Source organism: Protomyctophum parallelum (assembly GCF_964188405.1).
Source record: "Protomyctophum parallelum genome assembly, chromosome: 21".
Lineage (NCBI taxonomy): Eukaryota > Metazoa > Chordata > Actinopteri > Myctophiformes > Myctophidae > Protomyctophum > Protomyctophum parallelum.
Genome location: NC_139713.1, coordinates 11,610,429 through 11,625,097, shown reverse-complemented (window position 1 = coordinate 11,625,097; position 14,669 = coordinate 11,610,429). Strand labels below are relative to the sequence as shown.

Sequence of the window (14,669 nt, the reverse complement as noted above, 5' to 3'; positions counted from 1 at the left end):
CATGATTCTGAATCCATTCAAAGCATTCGTTTTGCACAAAAAAAATGTTTTTTGTGCATGATGAAAATGTACAAAATATTCCTTATAATACTGAGCTTGAAAGTTTTGCAAATCTTTGAATATATACATTTGAAGCAAACATTTCCAACTCAAATCATTGATTTTGGGGGTTCCTGGAACAAAATATTTTGTTATTCTGCAGCAAATTCATATCATTTTGGGGTTCCTTGACATGGTTTTGAGCACCAATGATATAGCTTTTTATAATTTAGAAGACATTTGTAGAATTGGCCCCAGGTCTTAATGGGTTAATGTATTCAGTAACAGGGTCTTAAATAAAAAAAAGGAACATCTCGGGTGCAGTAGTGACTGGGCAAAATCTCTCATGTTTAACAATGAATTACAGTATAAGGTGCAATTCTACCATTATTCCTCCAGTGTATTTGAAAGGACACACCAGGTACAGTAGATGTCAGAGGTGTGGCACACATGTAGAGATCATTACAGCTTGCCAAGGAAGGAGGGGGGGGGCAGAAGACCAAGTATTGAGGGGGAACCGCCAATCACCCCTAAATAGAGAAGATGTGAAAAGAAAAAACAAGGCGGAGGGTGCTATTTTTATCTGGATTCCATCAGGACAGCTGTCGTTCCCGCGAGTGTCTCTGTGACGAAAAAAGTGGGAGGGGAAAACAGCAATCATGAAGCCCGATGTACTATACTTCGTCACATGACAGTGTCGCGTGGCAAAAAACAGACGATCTACAAGCTCACATGCGCCGGGTTTCTAACCCAAGTCTCCGGTGCTGCTTGGTCAGGTGGAGGTACTGCATGTTGAGCTTCAGGCAGTACTAGATGAGAACCAGTAGATGTCCTGCCCAACACCGGGATCTAAACTTTGTCGATGGAATGGGAAGACCACCTCCAACCACTGCACAGTTTGTAGTTATTATACGGTATCAAGTTGTATGCATTGAAGCGTTTCACATAGCAGCGTGAAGGCCGCGCTCACAGACGCATTCCAGCGCTCACGCAGGCAGCTCGTCTAGGTCACCCACTGTGACCCTAACATACCGGTGCCACACCAGAGTGGCATTTAAGAGACACTGATCAGGGTGGGACAGGGTGACGGCAACATGCTCCACGGCTACAAATCACAGCATTATGTTGAGTCTCTCACACAAAAATAAATCTATCTGATACAAGCCGCAGGTCCCCCTCCAAACAACAGCCTTCTCTCACAGGCTAATTCCACTAGTTTACATAATCGATTCTTTAAGGTTGAAGAATGAACTGTATATCAAGTAGGGTGGTAACGCCAATTAACCAAGCTAGTGGATCAATGTCAAGTTAATGTACCATGTTAATTCTTGTGACCCCCCCTCCCCCCCCTCCCACCGGATCACTTGAACTCCTGTACGAATCGTAACACTTTGCCATGTATGTACTATTCCGTGGACAGCCCAGAATGATGACAATATCCATAATTGTGGTTCGCCACAAAAAACAAACAAAAGAAAAATATCCCATTGAATACAGTAGTGGTACATTTGCTGGGGCCACTATTATTACACAAGCCATTATGACTTGTCTGAAACATCTTCAAACTTAAACCAACTTTGACATACACCGATTTTGGATTTCACACAAGCTTTATTCCTGCAGGTATGCAAAACAATCACTAAATGTTTATACTTAAAATGCATTTTGTAATATACATGTATGCAAAACAATGACTAAATTATTTCTCAACAAAACTTTGACATAATTTGCGTTCCCAAAAAGTACAAAGTCAACAAAGTTTTCTTAAGATAAAATGTTAGAAATACAATCACAGGCAGATTTCTATGAGGATGCTGACACCCACAACCAAGTATTTAAGGCCAATGTATACTGCTGTAGTACAGAAGACGGTTTTGTGTCATACAAAAAAAATACACATCTGCTCTAAGCTGGGCTTGAAGATCTGAGGATGTGCGAGACCACACACACACACACACACACAAAAAGCTGACAAGATGAAACGCAAGAACACAGAACAGGTATAGACTGCGTGAAATAATTAAATGATAACACAATATAATAGGACCCCACTCCTTGTTTAGTTTTTTTGCCTTTTTTTAGTTTTTTAGTTTTTTATGTCTGATGTCTCACTTGTTCAAGCTTGTGCAATCATCCACAACTGTGAACACATGTGACTTAATTGTTTCTAAAGCAATATAAAATGAGTGTAATTTATCTAGACAATGTGTGTCTTTTCCAGATCTTTTTAATCGTTAGCATAGATGCAAACATCTAATGCTCTTTATGCACACAGCTTCCGTACCAGAGCCGTCAGGCTGGTATACATTGGCTTTAACTCAGGCCTAAGCAACATAATGCTACAACACTAGAAATGGCAACATGTACCACATCTGCTGTAATCGTTTGCTCTTTGCAAATGCATTGTTAAAACAAAGCTACCATTACATTAAGATGAACTTAATTTAACTGATTATATGCACACATGCATTACATTAAGATGAACTTAATTTAACTGATTATATGCACACATGCAGTCTTCCAAAGCCACTAAGATTCATAAAACGTCTTATATAGAAAAGTACAATGCCAGTTATAATTATTATAATATTTATTTGAACACTTAAGACCGGAAAATATTACAGCTTTCAAGCTTTATACATTACAATTAGCTGCTTCTGAACGTATACTAGACCAATAGATTGACAGTTTGGTCCACTCAAATTAATTACTGAAAACCAAATTGTGGATTTACAAGTTAAGAAATAATAGGTTATTATGGTTTCAAACACAAGATAATTTGAAGGAATATAACAATACCATGCTGCAAGGAAGCACTGTGCATTGTGGAAAATGTGTGTGAACGTTGTTTTAAGAAACCATTTAACAATGTAGCACTGGACTTGACCTTGACCAGAGGGTTTGTAAAAACTAGCTCCTCCAACCACCACCACTGAAGGATTGAGACGATGATCTGGAAGAAAACAGATGGAGGCATAACAATGAACGATTATCCTATTTTCTATGAATAAGAATAACACATTTATTAACCAATTAAACGCTATATATTTCATTGACCAAGGCCCCCCAGAAGACTTGCCCCCCTCCTTTTGCACAGTAATGTGCATCCCTGTGTATAGGGTCCCTATGTATAGGGTCCCTACTGACTGTGTCCCTATGTATAGGGTCCCTACTGACTGCGTGCATTTCATTTAATCGCCGATACAGTCTATAGAGACAATACACCACAGAGCAGTGGTTCTCAAGGTGGGGCCCAGGGACCCTCAGGGTTCATGGGGGGTCCGTAACACTGAGTGTACAAATGGAACCAAATGGACCCTTATGTGTAACAGCTGGTACACTCAGGAGTTATGAGAACCACCGCCATAGACACCCAACCTTGAGACAAAACATTCTCCTTTGCCCATTCTCCGTGTTCCTACAATTCCCAGGTTGTATTTTGCGGGTCAACACCCGTCTAAAAAAACTCATACGGTCTAAGATGATGAAGACAACACACTAGGACAAGGTCATGGTCAATGCTAAAATCAGGAAATAACAAGAGTCGATTTATACTTCGTTGTGTGCCGGCATCACACCTGTGTCGCCCTGCTGTGAGCTTTGTAGATCTGCTAATTCTGGTGCGCAACACCTGCTCACAACGTAACATAACTCAGGCTTTAGGGTTGCACTTGGCTGTAGTATATTCAGTAGTTTGTTCACAGACTGCATCCCAGTGACATCATCACTCGGGTAAACTGTTCAGCACGAGTTGGGCTGCGTTTCACACACACACACACACACACACACACAAGACTGCTCAGTGTTATGGCTGAGAATGGAACTTTCGCCAACAGAGAGAGAGAGACAGAGAGAGGAGAGAGGAGAGAGGAGAGAGGAGAGAGAGAGAGAGAGAGAGAGAGAGAGATAGAAAAGAAGAATAGAGTGAGTGTCAGAGGGCTTATCTAAAACGGCATGTGAATGTCTCCGATAGGACTTGGCCATGTCTCTGCACTTTCCTGAACACTTGAGATTGCATTCCACTGCATCACACCCAGGAGGCACTGGCTGCCATGGAAGACAAAGGGACACACATGCAGAGAGAGCAGCTATAGGCGACAACAAGGCCAGAGGGAAGACAAAGAGACACGCATGCAGAGAGAGCAGCTATAGGCGACAGCAAGGCCAGAGAGAAGACAAAGAGACACGCATGCAGAGAGAGCAGCTATAGGAGACAACAAGGCCAGAGAGAAGGCAAAGGGACACGCATGCAGAGAGAGCAGCTATAGGCGACAACAAGGCCAGAGGGAAGACAAAGGGACACGCATGCAGAGAGAGCAGCTATAGGCGACAACAAGGCCAGAGGGAAGACAAAGGGACACGCATGCAGAGAGGGCAGCTATAGGCGACAGCAAGGCCAGAGAGAAGGCAAAGGGACACGCATGCAGAGAGAGCAGCTATAGGCGACAACAAGGCCAGAGAGAAGACAAAGAGACACGCATGCAGAGAGAGCAGCTATAGGCGACAAGGCCAGAGGGAAGACAAAGAGACACGCATGCAGAGAGAGCAGCTATAGGCGACAGCAAGGCCAGAGGGAAGACAAAGGGACACGCATGCAGAGAGAGCAGCTATAGGCGACAAGGCCAGAGAGAAGACAAAGAGACACGCATGCAGAGAGAGCAGCTATAGGCGACAGCAAGGCCAGAGGGAAGACAAAGGGACACGCATGCAGAGAGCAGCCATAGGCGACAGCAAGGCCAGAGGGAAGACAAAGGGACACGCATGCAGAGAGCAGCCATAGGCGACAGCAAGGCCAGAGGGAAGACAAAGGGACACGCATGCAGAGAGAGCAGCTATAGGCGACAGCAAGGCCAGAGAGAAGACAAAGGGACACGCATGCAGAGAGAGCAGCTATAGGTGACAGCAAGGCCAGAGGGAAGACAAAGAGCAACTACAGGAGCAGAGTGGCTGCACATATGAAGGCTGAGAGGCATCGTGGCGGGAAGAAGTAGTGAATTAAGATGATGCATATATTCCTAGTTAACCACTTGAACCTCATCGTCACAATTCTAGCCATGTCATAAAAAGAGAGTGTATTAGTAGTAGTAGGAACCAGAGGAAAAAAAATCACATGCATGTGCGCACACACACAGTGTTGCAAAGCATACTTACTGATTTGTGGACCCAAAAGCGTTTCCAGAGAAAGCTAAAAGAAAAAAGAAAAGAGAAACTTAGCTCCAACAATTGTTTCAGTTAAATTGGCTAATTTAATTAGTCAGTGCTTTGAATTCAACATACTGACCGCACGTGCAACAAGGATGAACGACAATAGTCTACTAATTCAAAGCCTAATTCTCTCACAGTAGACCATTGTAGGCTACTATGAGGCAGAATGATTAATGGATGGATGGATGGACATTAGACCATTTAAAAATTCAACCAAATAAGTAACACTGATAAGATTTTGGCCCGCCAGGAATGAGACAGGATTTCATGAACAACAGATTTGGGAAGAGAGGGGGCGAGAGAGCAAACGAGTTGTACATAATGGACCTTTACACAAGAAAACCTTCACATAATTATTCAACAAATCTGGGCCACACATGTTTGCACAATAGACTTGCATGCTATGGCCCGCAGCATCGCATCAATACAAGAATGCACAATGAGGGGTCATCAGGACCACAGCAGTGGGATTCCAGTGCCATCTTTTACAAATTACACAAAAACGAACGTGAGCAATTTGTTTCCCATTTGCTATTAAACCAAACATCGGTGTGAAATTGGTTTGTAAGTTACTGAATTTTTATCCCGATTGCTCATCCCACCTAAGCTACAGACAGTGAATAACTGCACCACTTACCATAATCTTGCTTTGCAGAGGGTGACAAAGTGACATGGTGTCTTATAAAAACCCATTGGCGTAGCTGGTAATGTCCCTCATTTATTTATCTTTTGATAGTTTTCCAATTAAAAAGACTAAAGGTGTGTGGATATTTGGATAAAGATATTTTTTTCCTTCCTTCCCGAGCACAGCTTAAAGGGTAAGACCACTTTTTTTGAGGTTTGGGTTGTGTAGTTACTTTGCCATGATGCAACTCCAAATGTGGACAAGAAATAAAAAATAACTGCTCCAGTGATTAGAAATTGATAATTCAAAATATGCTCCTCATTGACTTACATTGTATCTAAAACAGCTCTCAAAGTCACTCTTTTAGTATGTAAACAAACACAAACAAAGTTGATTCAGACAATATAGAGCATCACCAAAACTCATGCTGTTTTATTTTTTCATAAAAATGTTTTCTTCCTGTTGATTTTACTATTTGAAGATCTGGATCCAGATCCACGGATCCAGTCCGGGTTTTCTTCCCAATAAAATGGACAAATCAACAGGAAGAAAACATTTTTATGAAAAAATAAAACAGCATGAGTTTTGGTGATGCTCTATATTGTCTGAATCAACATTGTTTGTGTTTGTTTACGTACTAAAAGAGTGACTTTGAGAGCCGTTTTAGCTACAATGTAAGTCAATGAGGAGCAAATTTTGAATTATCAATTTCTAATCACTGGAGCAGTTATTTTTTATTTCTTGTCCACATTTGGAGTTGCATCATGGCAAAGTAACTACACAACCCAAACCTTAAAAAAAGTGGTCTTACCCTTTAAGTTTTTAATTGTTTACAATTGAAGCGACACGTTTGGAAACTCCACGAGGTGCTCAGTGTTTATTTTGCATTTTTCCACGCATGTCGATTTTAGCTGCTTGCTGAGAGCTATGGGCGTTTGGGAGCATTTTTACGGTAGGTAAGTGCCAGGAACACTTCAGTGGACATGGCATGACATGGAGTCTAAAACATAGAGTATTAAAAGGATAGAGACTGATCTGGCGCGAAGCTCCACCACCCCCACTATTCATGTCAGTGGAAGTTGCTCAGTGGCGTTTTGAAGCACCCGGAAGGACCGTCTATTTCCGCCTTTTTTTCGCAGATTCAGCATTTGGGCACCAAAATGCGGAAGTGCAACCTAGCGCTCAATGTTAAAGCCCAGCTGCACGGGGTTTCCTCGTCATGAATCCACGGGTCCGCGACCGTCCGCCTGCAGTCCTTCCTCTTACCACTAGGGCCCAGTCAGAGCCGAAGAGTTTGATCAATCCTCAAGGGGGCCCGTCCCCCCCCCCCCGCAGCCCCGCCTCCCCGCACCCAAAATAAGTTGTTTTCGCTGGTACTTTTAAAGCAGCTTCTATAGGCCAATGTCCAAGCCAAGGTGAGGACTTTCAGGACTATTATTATTATTATTATGAGAGAGAGAGAGAGAGAGAGAGAGAGAGAGAGAGAGAGAGAGAGAGGGAGAGGGAGAGGGAGATATAGAGAGATACGGAGGGAGAGAGAGAGAGAGATCATAGGCGGCGGGTGCGTTTTACCTTTGGGTAGGCTACAGAATTGCGTTGGGGGGGATTGTCGCCGCGGATTTATTTATTTATTTATTTCCCAAATGGTCTAAAAATGAGTTATTTAGCATACTTTTACCAATGAATTAGCCTATACACAGACAGCGACTGATCAGCCTATTTTGGACGATATGGGTCTTTTCTCCAGTCAGTGTGTAGTCTCACTAGTCTGTGTAGGGTTAGGTCTCTTTGGTGAATTCTTGATCAGTGTTATTATGTCACGCGTCAAGAATAACTACAAAAGAAACCCGAGTAGCACTTTTTAACACCTCTTGGACCTCTCTCAAGACAGCAACAATTGAGGAACAACAGGGGAGGCGCTGTTTTCCCGAATATTTGACGATGGGATTCTCATATAGCCGGCGAAAATCTTCATGGGGGCCTAAAGGGGCCCTGGGAATCTTCATGGGGGCTGTGGCCACGTGGCCCCCACAGACTCTACGTCGTTGGGCCCAGTGCTTCAACGTTGGAGTGCCTCACTGGCCCCTTGGTCTAAAAGCCCACCTAGCAACCCCTAGAGGCCATGCTGCTACAGGAAAAGCCATCGGGTTACCAAAATCATTTATCCTGGAATCTGCTATAGAGGAAAGGTTATGGCGGTCACTAAAATAGTTGTGGTCATATGTAGAACACACTCAGGAAGTTTCATGCCGTGTCTGCCTACTGCAGGTTCAAATGTAGTTACCATTTAAGTCTGAATGTTTTAACCCAGTTCTCGTGCATTCTGTCCTGTCAATGTTCATCGAAAACTGTGTGCTTATCCGTGTTTAATAACCCCAATTTACAAATGTTTCGTCTGAGACCTAATTTTGTAAGTTTGATGAAACAAGTCTGACATACCTTTGTCAAGAGATAAAGGCCAATCTGGAGGGGCTTTAGACAATAGATTTGTTCAATTCCATAATTGTTAAAAGGGCAAAAATGCTGCAGGCCTACAATTACCAGCCAGTTGTAAAATTGTTTCCATTAAAAATAGAATAGAATGGGAGAACATTTGGCTTTTGTAGTAATTTTAAGATGAAAGGATGATAATCTAAAGGCAAAGCACATGTATAATACACTCAGATCAACATACGGAATGACTTCTGTACTGGCCATATATGGAGCACGTCTTGTGTACGGGATTTGATGAGGTCAGATCAACATAATGGAATGTCAGAACAGGTCAGCTCCATAATATGGAGATCTATGGGTGGCAGTGGGGACAGTGCCTTGAGTGTACAGGGTTTGATGAGGGCCCTTGACACAAGATTTGAGCACCACTGAACCAGCAACATACGTTTTTGAGAAAACCGTTAGGATTTACAAGACGACATTTGTAGACTTTTGTAGAATGGGTAGAAAGACATTTGAGGTTAAATGATCAATCAAAGGTTACCTCCTACTTGGGGCTGTGGCTGTCCAAACCCGCCAAAGGTGTTGGGCTGCGGCTGCATCTGTTGTTGCTGCTGCTGTTGTTGTTGTTGTTGTTGCTGCTGCTGCTGTCCAAAACCTCCCCCCTGCTGGGCGAGGCCCCCGAATGACGGAGCGCTCTGAGTGGCTAGAGAGCCAAAGGAGGGAGGTGCACTCTGCTGGGGCGAGCCGAAGCTGAGGAACCAAGACGACGTACAGCAAGATGCGATATTAGTTGTAACTATTACCCATTATAGAGGGTATGCGCATGCATAAAGTGAATGGCAGATCGAGTGGCAAACTGAGTGACAAAGTTAATTTAATGTTGTTTAAAGTCATTTAATGCAAACAAATATAACTTTTCTGTGTGGATGTAGGGGCTGTCAAGGCCAGAAAGTAGCTTTTTGACACTCAGTAGGTGTTCCTGCATAACTTCCGGGTATGATGATGATGTCACGCGCATACCCTCTATTCCATGATATGGCGCTGTAACGGTTTCCTCAATTAGCTGTTTTTGTTTTTAGGTGTGCTAGGTAGGCGTGCACACACCAGAGAATACTTTAGTCTCTCCTATGTTTTTTTGTGTTCGTTTGTTTTTGCTTAGCCAGGTGGTGTGAAGGAAGCCGAACAAAGGACTCAGCAAAAAATAAAGAACGCTTAGATCTTTGGAACAGTCAACTCCAAACACAGAAAGAATCTTGAATCCTGTGCCTCTGGCGGTTACAGCGTTGTTGTATATAAATTCAACAAGAAACTTTTGGCCAACCTGACACCACAACCGTACAATAGACAGCCTTTATTTGACCACATTAAAAAGCCTAATGCAACACAACTAATGCAGCACAGTTTTACTAGTAGCTACAGTAATTTGCTCGCTTACAAAACTTTCCCTACCCTCTGCATAAGGGCAGAGGGTAGGGAATAGCAATTCCTTTGTTCAGTCGAGCACTGAATACCAATGTATAAAAATAATAATAAATAAATTAAATCCATGGTCTTTGAAATGCTCAAATTCATTATAATTCTGTAGAAGAATACAATTATTAGAGTTGGCAGGCTTTCAAATATGAAGCAACAAATGCAGAACAGTGTCTATAAAAAGGACAAAAAAAATATTGAAAAAAATATATAACACATTAGAGAGGTCGTCTGGGGTGAATACAACTTATTTAGCTGGGTGGACAGGACAAACGTAGTAGGATTTAACAGACAATTTATTAGCATATAACAAAAATAAATTGTAAGAAAGAAAGAAAGACTGAAAGAAGGGAAAGGAAGAGAGTGTAATTCTCTACTACTTGAAGGTAATTTCCTTCTCTATTCTCCGTGTCATGTGGTGATGTGCAGTAGAGGATGGAGCGTGGAGGGATTAGAAGTGATAATCCTTCCAACAGGAGTCATACCCCGATACGAGACCCCCGACAGAGCACAGGGCAGGCCACATTAATCTGCATGACCCCAGAGTGGGATTATTATTCACGTAGAATAATCTAGTGGTGTTGGTTTCGTAGACTGATACTACTGTATGACGAAATAATGTTCGTTGACTGCCTATTTTCCACTGAAATAAATACTAAATAAAAACTCAGCTGTGATGACTAAAACTGAGACTAGACTTAGAAGAGCTCCAGCAGAACTTGTTTTATGCTTGGATGCTTGCTGAAAATAGCAGATCTACAAGCTCACAATGCGTTGCATTGAACCAGCGTTCATCCATGTGGTATACAACCACTGTTTCGCCAAACAGTGGGCCAGCCCAGGACCCATTTGTGGGTCGCGGACACATTTCATTTCCTACATTTGGTTTAAGTTATCATCATTTTCAAACATTTTCAAAAAACATTCCCAAGAAAAGCTTGTAGATCTGCCATTTTTACTAGTTTGGGTCCCGGGGAGACATCAAATGTGTCTTTTGGGTCAGGGTTTGGGAGCCACTGGGTATACACTATACCAGTGGTTCCCAAAGTGGAGTCCAGGGACCCCTAGGTGTCCTTGAGGGAGTTCCAGGGGGTCCCGAGCTAAATGGTAATTCCCTAACGGGTCCATTTGGTTCCATTTGTACACTCAAGAGTTAAATTAACAGTGATTCTACCGTATACATTGGGGTCCCAGACATAGAAATGCCATTACATGGGGGACCCCATACAATGAGGGACCCCATACTGCATATACATATACACTGTAATTCAGGTCAAACCGCAGGGGCCCTTGAAATGAAAATGGTTGAAAATCACTGCTAGATCTTCTCTTATGGGGGGGTCCTTGGCATACATTTTCAAATGGGGGCTCCGTGGGATAATTAGTGACAATTTGGGGGTCCTTGACATGAAAAGGTTTTGGAACCACTGCACTATGCTATACACCAGGGGTTTTCAACAGGTGGTCCCTGGACCACTGGTGGTCCCTGGAAGTATTGCATGTGGTCCCTGACCAACTTGGAGGTCAAGAAATTCAACAGAAAAAAGGAGTTAGAATCTCAAGAGTGGGGGAAGTGCAGAGGATTGTCTGGTTGAGTCATTATTATCATTAGGAAATGATTAGTAGTTAATGGACCATTGGTTGATAAACAGTGGAATGTATACACACCGGATGCATAAGTGTTACAAAAGCATTACCGGTAATCTTAGCCCATATCCCCCAGATTCCCCACCCAATGCAACAGTGGTCCCCAGGTTGATTCTAAATCAGGGTGGTGGTCCCTGCCGGTTCACAATCAGTTGTAAATCCTTGCTATACACCATTCCAGACTGTTGATTTCTTACCCAAATCCTCCCATGTTAGCAGCTGCCGTGCCTTCTCCAAACACCTTGTTGGCCGGGGAGCCCATGGGGTTAGCGAAGGAGGGGGGTGAGCCGAACGCGGCCGCGCCCCCGAACGCTGGCCCGGCCCCGAAGCCCGCGGCCGTGCCAAACACTGGAGCACTGCCGAAACCACCTGGAGAGAACGGAACACTACTTGGTTACAGTGTTGATTTCCTCGACTAATACTATGACAAAAAAAAAACAAGTTTGTTTGACTCCCTTATTTCACTGACGAAAACTAAATGGAAAGTTTGGAAACTAAATGAAAACTATGCCACGATGAATAAAATCAGTTTTTCCCCCCCATGTCTTTAAGTGTGTAATCTCAATCTCATTGAGATTATTCATAGTTTCATTGTACAGATATTCTAATGTTAGTTCTTAGCTTGACTATTTATATGTATTTGATGAATTACCATGTGTTCTTTCTTACTGTAAATTGTCCTGGATTAAGAGCGTCTGCTAAATGCCTGAATTCTAATGTCAACCAATGTGTTAATAAAAGTAATAGCATAATATCATTTTGTCCCGTTCAGAAACGCATCCACCAGTGAAATCATCATTAAGATTTTTATTTTAAAACAAGTTAAAAATATATACGTTTCGATTTCATTCGCTTCCATTATAGAATTGTTTAACTTTTTCAGGAATAGAAAGCCTGCTGTTTCTATTAGCTTGGATTCCCCATCGATGATGTCACTGGAAGACGGGTTTCTGAACTGCCAACAGCCCTCCTATGAGACACAGACTCAGAAGTAGAAAACAATTGTGCGATGTTATCATTAACATTAGTGTGGAGACTGAGGACCAATTACTGAATATATGAAGATAGGTTGAAAAGTGGTGAAGTTGTCCTTCTTAAGGCTCATACATACACCGTTTTAGGTGATAGCTTATCACCTAAAACGGTGATGAGTTGTCTGAAAACAGAGAGATGGGTCTGTGTCCGCGGTGATAGCTGATCATCACCGCGACTGACGTAAATGGTGTAGTTTTCCAACCCTCTAAAAACTACACCGCGGTGATAACCTATCTCCACAAACTGGAGTATGTATGAGCCTTAACTGCAGGGGGTATAATAAACCGAAAATAATAATTGCGTCACCCATGTAGTGCCTTTTGGACAAGGAACAACATAGATCCTAACAACGGGTTACAGCTCCATGACAGTAATGGATTGGTGGTGGCTAGTATCCACACACAGCCTCAAAGGGAGGAATAGTAGTAGCATAGCAGAAGGCCATGCTGAAATTACAGCCTGGCTACAGGCATGCCCCGGTGAATAATTGATTGAGCTAATGTAACAGGATTACATTCCCTGGTGGAGCAATAGTGTGCCGAGTGGCAACCTTTCATTCATTTATTCATTCATTCAACATTCATTCATATTTTACCGTCCATTGTGTGAGAAGCCAAAAAAACAAACAAAATGCTCAATTTCTTTCTCCATGATCACCCAAGTAATCTTTTAAGGAGATCTGCTTGGCCGCAGACGGAACGTTTCAAATGCATTTAGTACAACCACAGACTGGAGAATTAATCCGTGTGGTTGGTTGGTTTCGATGGGGCTATATTTATATTTGTTCGGATTTCGGCAACAGGCAAACTTCACTAAAGATTCAACACGCATAGGCTAAACTAAATGTTCCAATAATCGCTTCTCTTTCCAAACTCAACGTGCTTTTCATAAGGTTTTATTAACCCGTTATTAAACATAAACACATACAACAACATACACACTGTTAGCTTTGAGACTTGTTTCATACCTAGTCCTAGTCTATCCAGGGTTGATCCCTTCCCTACAACACAATTAGCTAATTAGCCAACAACACATGTTATGCACAGCTCTTGTCAGAACCACTGGCTTCAGGTTCTCAAAACTAGCAGCTGTAGAGCGACAGCATAAGTCGCACAAAGACTTGATTCCACAGAGACATGTGCTCTGTGCTCTGCCAATAGCAGGCCATTATTCCCTGTGGTGAGACCTGGTCGTTGCTCTGCACAGTATGCATGCCTCTCGAAGGAGACTCTTTGCAAATCGTCTCTGTCAGGTGAAAACCTCATATGTCCAAAACTGTTACTATTGAGGATTCAAATGAAAAAAGAATTAAAAATCTTATCGTACATCATCTCATTCCGGCCAATCAGAATTTGCGTCCTCACTTTCGTGTTTCTCGTGTGTTCGTATGTCCAGCAAAAACTGGACATAGGAGGTGCTATCGCCCCTCAAAAATAGCGAAAGTAGCAGATCATTAATCGGAAAGAGAGCTTGTGGATCTGCTACTTTAGGTGCTTTTGTGTGACGCTGTCATAATAATATGATCAAGAGTTTGGCATTAATATACGGGAAAAAAAAGAAGAAAAAAAACTGTTAAAAAAGTAAACTAACCCACCTAGCTACTAGCTGGTATTAAGTATGGCGAACTGACAGACAGACAGATAATTATATATATTTTTATCTTGTGTGAAGAGTGCAGCCGAGGAAGTTCAATAGAATTAAATGTACAGAACAGACATTTGAATTGCCAATGTGCAAGTAATCATATTGTGGGGACCTAATGGACACTTCTGTAACTCAGAGGGAGTACAAATGGAACCAAATGGACCCGCACCAATCTCAGTTAAATTAACAGGATTTTAAGTAAAACTTGTAAAAGATTAATCTAACATAGGACCTTATGACCGTGTCTGAACCTTTATGTCTATGGACAAATCAGAGGCTGTATCTATGGACAGATGAAAGGCTGTACACTGAAGTGAATGCAACGTAGAAGGGGGTATTTGTACTTGGTTTGGTAGGCGTGGAGAAGGAGCCGAAGCCCTGCGACGCTACACTCCCTGCTCCTGTGGTGAAGGTTCCACTAGGCTTCTGCTCCCCAAAGGAGGCCTGCTGTCCAAAGCCAGCACCACTTGCTCCAAACAGGCTTGTGGCACCTAGAGGACAGAAGAATGGGATGTGAAGGATTTACATTTGTTCTCCGTAGTGGTGTTGGAAGATGGGACTCTGA

The 14,669-nt window shown here is 42.6% G+C and overlaps 1 protein-coding gene across 2 annotated transcripts in view; it reads right to left on the bottom strand.

Annotated features, from left to right (window-relative positions):
- Window positions 1-2,611: 2,611 nt before the first annotated feature.
- Window positions 2,612-14,669, bottom strand: part of nup214 (nucleoporin 214) — a 48,293-nt gene continuing 36,235 nt past the window's right edge. For both annotated transcript variants that reach the window (XM_083794141.1, XM_083794142.1), the window contains exons 32-36: window positions 14,449-14,595; window positions 11,623-11,794; window positions 8,847-9,055; window positions 5,191-5,224; window positions 2,612-2,992 (exon numbers count right to left, since the gene is read on the bottom strand). In XM_083794141.1, coding sequence (XP_083650267.1) covers window positions 2,950-2,992; window positions 5,191-5,224; window positions 8,847-9,055; window positions 11,623-11,794; window positions 14,449-14,595 — 605 coding nt within the window. In that variant the 3' untranslated portion in view covers window positions 2,612-2,949. The remainder of the gene's footprint in view (window positions 2,993-5,190; window positions 5,225-8,846; window positions 9,056-11,622; window positions 11,795-14,448; window positions 14,596-14,669) is intronic.